Here is an 8,452-nt window from a genome sequence, read left to right as displayed (position 1 = left end):
CAATATTTTTCTGCTCTTTTGGGTGATATAGTTTCATCATTTAAATTAGGAGCAAAGACCAAATGAAAGAATCCAGGAATTTACTTAAAAGATGAAACTAAAACAAACCCAGTGGGCATTCAGGATCAGCTGCCTCTAAGCTGATTGACTGGTGACCTACAGGATTTATAAATTACCCTCCAAACCATGATGTCTTTGTCTGCGCTCACTGTTGCACAGAAATATAATGCATGGATGTGGACTGGCAGCTCTCCCGGATTAGTTTGTTTCAGGTTTTTCAATCACGGTTTACAACATAATAAAAAGGCTCATTATTACCCTTAAATCTGCCACAAATCAATAATAATGATTAATTAATGAATTAATGAATTAATTGTACTAAACATTGTGCATTGAATTAAAAAAAAAATAATACATATGTTATGAGTGACAAACGTGACCTACATTTAAAAAGTTTCAATGTCAATTAGAGACTAAGCTATGTGGAATTGTCCAAGAAAGAAACATCTTTTCTTATGACACACCAACATTTACCGGTTGCACCCGGAAACTAAAATGTGATCATTTGCACTAAAAATTGAGAGTAAGCACGTCACCATTTGACCTTCAAGATTCCCTCAGCATTACCTCTGACATCAGCAGAGTTAAGGGCACTAAAACGAAACTGTTGCATCACTGGATCTTGTGGATAATTATAATCTACATTTGAATTCCCTGTGAAAGCAACACAAATTGAAGACAGACATGTGAGAAAATGAAATATGGTACACACACACGCACACACACGCACACACAAACACACACACACACACACACACACACACACACACACACACACACACACACACACACAATGTTTTGAGCATCATATTTTTCCTGAGATGATTGTGTACCAAAGTGAGCAGCTATCACCTCTGGCTTCTGTGCATGCTCCGTGAATAATACAAATGTGTTAGAAATAAGAGTATCTTTGAATTGTTCATGTGGCGTTACTTTATGAAGATGGAATGGGAGTTCAGTCAGAGGACGGTGCAGCTGCAGGACAGCAGATGGCACCGCTGCGCCGTCCTGCGGATCCTGCTTGGCACGGAGACGCGTCCACGTTGTTCCCACTGTCTGCCTTCGCTCCAGTTCCACTCCCTCCATCCCTCCCTCACTCTCTCTCCCTCGGCTTACAGTATACACCTATCTATCTCTCATAAGCATCTGCAGTCTCTCCATCAGTCTCCGCGATACGGGCGCTACTACGGCGCAAAGCATGGCACCTCTGCGCCCAGAAGAACCGGTCTCAGCCGCTGCGCACCTCTGCGTCTTTCTGTTGACCGCCTCGGCCTGGATGGCACTGCCGGGACCCGTGCGCTGTGGCAGCGGGGCTTTAAGCCGGCGCGGCGGGGAGGATCGTACGCTTGACATGGGCGGAGGAGAAGGAAGCTTCCCGCCGGGCTTACAGACGAACGTGGACAAGGAAGCTGCCGGCGCGGGGAGCTCACCCCGCTTCAGAAGAGCGCTGTCCTGGGATAAACAAATGTCCCTGCTCAGCAGCTCGTTCGTGCTCAAAGGGGATGCAACCCACAACCAGGCGATGGTCCACTGGACAGGAGAGAACAGCAGCGTAAGTAGCCGATCCCCTCCTCGTCCCGTCTTGTCCCGTCACGATCCGCTGGTTCATGCACCATCCCCACCATTATCCCTCTTTGTCACCTTCCACCATCCGTCACTCCAACCACGGCACACATCACCAGAAACAAGTTATTGTTCTCGCAGAGGCTGCTGCGGACGCACACTGCGCGGCTCTCAGAGAAGAGGCACGGTGTGGTTTTTACGCATCCAGGTGGACCACCTGGATGCGCTGTGGATGATAAAAGGTCCCGGGATTTGTTCAAACACCAGGACTTTTTCCACGTCAGGGGCCCCCAAATACACATGCCACCCGACACTTCCATTACATCACATGTTGGCCCGGGGTTGTTATTGTCTGTTTACACAGCGCTGCTCAGAGAAATCCGAGAATTCAGTGTGAAACTTATTATTTCTTGCCTCCTTTCCTTTGTATGAACTTCCATTTATATTTAACCGCAGCAAAATTAAGGCATGCCTCATTTGACAGGGGGAAACCGTTTAATGTTCAATTAGGGTCCCCTGATCCCACTTTGAATGATAACCACTCGAGCCACTGTGTATCATTACACAAAAAGCAGTCCAAGGCTGCGTCTGTGAGCGCACTGAGCCAGTGTGGAGACGAGGAGCGCGCAGTAAACAGACAGCTCGATGCTTGGTTTAGTCACACGAAGCCATGACTGAAATATTAATGGAGCTTTTTACCCATGAATTTTGCAGTGCCTTGTTTATTTGTGGTTCGAAACGCGATTGGCTCTAAATGAAAGATGTAGTAGACTACTTTTGTATTTTTTTTTTTTACTGCAATGTTTGCCCAAATAGAAGCACTAAAGTAGATTTCAGACATATGTTGTAAGTTCCACTTGGACTGAACAGTGACGTCAGCTGAGACAAAAATAGCACAACATATAGCCTGCATTGAATTCAGCTCTTATGAATATTTTAGGGATGTTTAAGTGATTATGTTGTTGATGAAACGTCACAAAGTATGATAAGATATGAATATTATAGTGATTTTTCCCTCAGGGCCCAGTCAAGTCAGAGCAACTACACCATGTAAACAAGAGCAGCCTTTGTGATGGATATTGACAGAAGCCAGGAGGGTTTGAATGGTGGTGTCTGGTGGGGACATCACTTACAATCAAAGCCTTTTTGTCAGTGTATAACACGTGCTGTTTTTACTGGCAGAAGCTGCTGGAGCCTCTGTAAAAAAGGTTTAACATGAACGAGGAAGTAATGCGATGATGAAACAGCTTAAAATTACTGAGTTTTCATGACAGACTGTTTGGTAAATGTTGTGACACTTGCAGGTAACAACTTATTGGATTACGGAGAGAGGCAGGAGAGAATTTAAGGCTGCTGCTGGAAGCTCTGCATTTTGGTGGGTGGAAACATAGATTGAAAACGTTGAACAACAGTACAGTAAAAATGTGCACATTATATTAATGTCCGCTGCAAGAAAGATGTGAGAGATCTGATGATTTAAAAGCCTATGTAGCTTTAAAGTTGAAAGAAATTTGAATTCCCAACACTTTTTGCGTCTAACCTGATAATGCTGCAGCTATTGTATGTACTTTTTTCATTTTTCAAAAGAGGATAAAAACGAGTGGGACACATTCATGGAAACAGAGTCTCAGCTTTGAGCCTCGAAATGGGCGTTTCCCCTGGCTGTTGTTGACGACATGTGAGAGCCACTGTTGCCATGAACAGCCCACAAACTTTATTTCCCCTGCTTGCCCACGCAGGTAACCAAAAACTCCTCACCACCTGGAGAACACTAATAATAGGGGGGCATTTTGACATTGGTAACTGAATTTTGATCAAATAAGTCCAGAATTCAAAGCACACTAAATGTATTTCAGCTGATTCCTTAATACAAATATAATTTGTGTTTGAGATCAAATTTGGGTTTGAAAAACTTGATGTGCTCAAACAAATAGCCCAAAGTCACTTTGGAAGACGAGGAAGCACAAATCAATAATGATTGGTGGGATTCTAGTACTTTGGCATTTAAGACTGGACATTTAAGTAATAAAAAAAAAATTGACATTCTCCCAATGGACTCCGGCCTTTCTTGTGATGGACTTCCTCGTTTCCATCTCCTCTTCTTTTTTTTTTTTCTTTTTTTTTTTTTATCAAGGTGATGAGTCCGCAGGGATCCCAGCACTCAGAATCACCAGTCACTGGGACACCAAGTTTGACATATCCTCAATTAACTTGGCGTGGCTATGTACTCTGAAAGGTCGATGAGACTGAGTTCATCCCAGCCTAATAAACACAGACAAATGGTGCCATTCAATTTCCCTAAGGCTGACATTTATGAGTAGTGCGCAGATTGATTGAAGGAAAAAAATTCATCTCTGCCTCCTCTCTTGTTTGATCATGTCATCTTTGAGTCTTTAAGGCTCCAAATGAAAACCCCTGATGGAAGGGTCAACAATGCAGAGGACTTCCGTTGTCACATCTGTCTTTTTGATGGGTCGTCAGAGACATAATAGAGACTACCTGAATAGAGCAAATTTTCTAAAGGCATACATCTGTATGGTGACTCTCGTAATGTGTGTGTGCTTGTGTTCTGGCCGACTTCCACCTCTTACAAGACTCCAAAGTGTATCGACAAGTGGCTGGATTGTTGTTAGTAAAAGTTCTGTTATTGAAAATAGCTGTTGCTCATTAGGCGACAGTCACTTTACTTTGGCAAGCCTTGATTGGTCAATTGAAGGCTCAGAGCATAAGAGAGCTTTCCCTGAAGCAACCTCCGGAGGTACCTTTGAAGAGCGGAGAGCGTCTGCATATGTGTGTGAACGAGGCTGTTTTAGAGCGGGAGCAGGAAGATATTTAATGAAAATGAAAAATTAAGTAGAGGTGGAATCTAGATTAAAATACAATATGTGAAACAGGGAATAACCTGCGTTCTGTTCATGTTCTACATCATTAGCATTTAAAAATCCAATATTAAACATGTTAAAGGTCTCGAATGTACCTGCTTGATAATATTCATGAATTTTAGATTGACAGAGAGAATTTCTAAGAAAATAACTCCAAAGAAAATTCTGTATTACTCAGCTTACTATCTGGCATTTAATGTGTCTGTAACTGGACACTGATTCATGCATTCTACATCTCTCATTAAGTAAATATCAAAGAGGCTAAAAGGCAGCAGGGTTTTTATTAAATCACAGTTTCAGGCAGAGGGAATTCCCTTATCGACATTGGGTTGAGTCATTTCTCCATATTAAAATTAAATATTTAAAACAACCCCTGGTGCTATAATAAACTGTCTGTTATTATTAATTAAGATATTGCAGTGAAGATTTCATCAAGAATATTAATAAGAAAATGGTCATTTTTAAAACAATATTCAAGGGAAAACTGCAAAATTATTTTCTGTTACACCTTACAACCTAAGTTTTCTTTGTCGGTTCTCTAATTGTGAATTTTATAAATAATGGTAATATGGAGAGACATTTTCCAAGAACAGTGCAATCTTACCCCTTAATGTAAATATTTCATGACCTATGGAATCAGTGCTGCACGTAAATGACACAACTTAAAGGTATGCTCCAGTGATGTAATGTTGCATCTGCATAAAGTTGACTGGACTTGCAAACAACAGATTAAAACAGGACGGTCAGAACTGAAGCATCAGAGACCAAGATATGAGTAGCAGAGATCAATTTCCTAAAGTTTTCCATGACAACAGAACACAATACAAACTACATCAAGATGTGGTTAAAAAGCTTGTTTTGTCAAATGGCTGTTTCCAAAGTCAAAAATAAACTTTGACGCATGTTTTTTTACATTTTCTATGAAGTTTTGGTGACCCTAATGACGAGGGTGGTGGTGGTGGTGGTGGTGGATGGGGGGGGGGGGGGTCTCAGTATATTACTGTAATTACATGCTGAGTGGTAGTCCCAGTGACCATTAAACTGACCTAAAGCCATTCTGTGTATGATCTAAAAATCTCACTCTTTAGTGATGCCTAATGTAGAAAAAAAGATAATCAGACTGAAAGCAGCACATAGACGACATTGATTTTCACTGAGATTGCCGTTTGTTTCTACTAATAAACATTTCTATCATCAGTACAGTTTGAAAGATCACGTAGGAACAAAACAAAACTTATTACAGGCATAAATATGCACGAGTGCAAGCAGAGTGCAGAGTCCTGGAAGACATCGTGCCAAGAGACATGAGGCTGTAGAACATGATAGCGGCCTCCTGAATGAAGAGAGCCTCCACTTTTGAAAGGACTTTCTTTGTGCCTCTCTCTCCTCTGTGTCTCTCCTCTTTCTGAGTTGTTGACGAGCCCCGGGGAACTCTGAGCCGTGTTCCTCTTCCCTCTATATCTGTCTCCTCTCTATGGTGATGAACAGCGGCACTGTCTGCATGTGTGTCCCTGATGTGTGCATCTGTATCGGCGAGGAAACAGCCCTCAACATTTAATAGGGTGTCTCTGTTTTGTGTGGATCGATGGTTTCGGTGAGAGACAGATTATACATTGGCAATGCGCTACCACCTTTTTTTTTTTTTTTTTAGATTTGCAAGCACGTGTGTGTTTCTGTGTGTCCGTGTGTGTTGCTGATCCCTGGCAGCCTGTCCCACAGTAGCCTAAGTGATTAATGAGCGGCAAAAGGGGCGCTGACAGTCCGAACTCTCGGCCCACCTTCTACCCCGCAGGGGAATTGTGGGTAATTTTCTGCCATTTCCTGGTTTAAGAGCCCTCCTGGGTGGAAATAAGTACAAGAAGAGTGGAATCATAAATCTGTAAGGATTTAGAATATAAAAACATATCCTGTAAAACAACAGCTTAATATTATACTGGTGTGGTGAAACTTTCACATTAAATTCGTATTAAATAATAAGAACACAGTGTGGCCCATTTTGTCTGTTCTGTTGGTCATTTAATTATCTGTTTCCACCTTCCACCCTCATCTCCCCATCCTTCCCACCATCCCCCAACCTAACACCGCCTTCAGATTGCACGCAACAGCTTAGCCAATCAAGGCCCGAGGATTATCTGCCTGCAGCATACATCTAATCTAAACATGGCATTTGTTGAATTTAAATAGAGTATTTAGAGGGAACCATAATGTTTTATGACCAGGCGCTTGCCTTTATTTGCATGCTAAATCATTGCTCATGCAGGTGTGTACACACAAAGGTATAACCATGCAAAACCATGCTCGGCGGTCGCACACACACTATATAGGTCTGCAGGGTCTTGACTCTATGTGAAAGGCATTTGTTCATGCGTCACACACTGAACAGACAGTTCATTTGGCCCCTGGTTTTTCTGCGGTGGGAAAATTGTTTGCACATGTGAGGAGAGCTTCTCTCGTCATTTATCTTGTCTGTCCTCGATCATCCTGCTTAAAGACACACTCCAAAACCCAGACAGTAAATCATCAGTCCTGTTCGCCCTGCTCTCCTCTGTCTCTTTTTTAATATAAATCTTGCTCTTTCTTTAATTTTACAAAGTGCAGGACCACCACGACATGGTTGCCAACCAACATGGGAAACTAAGCACAGTGTGTCAGACTGTCTCTCCACAATGACGGCCCCTCGCTCCCTCTCATGAATGACTGATGTCTGCCCTGCATTATGTCACCATGAGGGTTTGAAAGATTTATTGCTGTGATGTTACGTCTATCCAGTAGCCTACTGGCCTACAATATGCAATACACAATATTTGCCATTTAAAAAACAATACGTACTCCACCGAAAAGCGTGTCTCAATAGAGACTAGCCACTTTTGCATCATAATGTTATTTTTTGATGGGTTTTAGAGCCTGTGGTTTAAATTATAAAAAAAAAAAAAATGTGCGTACAAAATACAGAAAATAACTTTGCTGTGACTTTATGATGCTGGACTTGCATGAAATTCTCAAAATTCCAGAAAATCTTCACTGATATTTTATTGTGACTGGATTATTATTGTTTAAACTACATGCACTTGGATCATCAGAGATATTTTCCGGTTAAATCATTTTAAATCTGGTGCATTAAAATTGCTGCCATGAACGCTGTTGTAGCGCTGTAAATCATGGAGCTCGCTAGCAACTGAAGTCTGAACCAAGAACGTTCACAAGAAAGTAGAGCTGTTCAAAGATAACTCATGTTCTGTTTGGAGCAGAGGACATTCAAAGAAACACCATATAGCCTATTTCTGATTCTCTGTTCATGGCTGCCTGTGTATTTTAAGCTGAGTAGGATATTTACATAATGTTAGAGCAGCTAATGTTTGAAGTCTTTTCATTTACAGTATGACACTTGAAACTCCATGTGCTTTTGCATTTAATATCTCTATTTGAGGGGAGTAGGTAGGGTTGATATGAGGATGTTTATAAGAACCAGTCTGAATGTAAAACAGTGACATGAATGGAGCTGCTGTCCTTTTATTCTTCTAATTTTTATGTAGAAATATAACCAGGCTGACTGGTCTGAGGAGTTTCTTTTGACACTTTCTTTTTCACCATGAAAATGGATAGCTGCTGGAATCCATTATTGCTGTTGTAACCAAAGCCACCATCCTGGGTGAAGGAGCAACACCCTTTAAGCCTGCAGAGTGTGTGTGTTTGATGCTTAAAAAATGTTTAGCATAACATGGATATACAGTAGATGATAGAGGAAGGGTCATGAATTTACATTTGCAATAGATTCACAAAACTGCATTCTCAGCATTAATTATGTGCAAACTAAAGCGTTTAATTTGTCTTGGTGTCAATGTTTTTTTTTTTTTATTATGGTTTATGTTGTGTGGAGATTGAGGACAGGACAAAAAAAAAAAAAAAAACATTAGAACATTTTTATTTTCTAGATATTCTTGTAATTC

At 41.3% G+C, this 8,452-nt stretch overlaps 1 protein-coding gene across 7 annotated transcripts in view; it reads left to right on the top strand.

Moving 5' to 3' along the window:
• The first annotated feature begins 1,184 nt into the window (after nt 1–1,184).
• Nucleotides 1,185–8,452, top strand: part of sorcs2 (sortilin-related VPS10 domain containing receptor 2) — a 333,105-nt gene continuing 325,837 nt past the window's right edge. For all 7 annotated transcript variants that reach the window (XM_069159112.1, XM_069159110.1, XM_069159109.1 and 4 more), the window contains exon 1: nt 1,185–1,612. In XM_069159112.1, the coding sequence (XP_069015213.1) occupies nt 1,259–1,612 (354 nt within the window). In that variant the 5' untranslated portion in view covers nt 1,185–1,258. The remainder of the gene's footprint in view (nt 1,613–8,452) is intronic.

Source organism: Embiotoca jacksoni, unplaced genomic scaffold, assembly GCF_022577435.1.
Source record: "Embiotoca jacksoni isolate LCO1_2020_lvr unplaced genomic scaffold, fEmbJac1.0.p SCAF_24, whole genome shotgun sequence".
Lineage (NCBI taxonomy): Eukaryota > Metazoa > Chordata > Actinopteri > Embiotocidae > Embiotoca > Embiotoca jacksoni.
The sequence above is the reverse complement of the archived record's forward strand: the minus strand, read 5'-3'. Positions and strand labels throughout refer to the sequence as shown.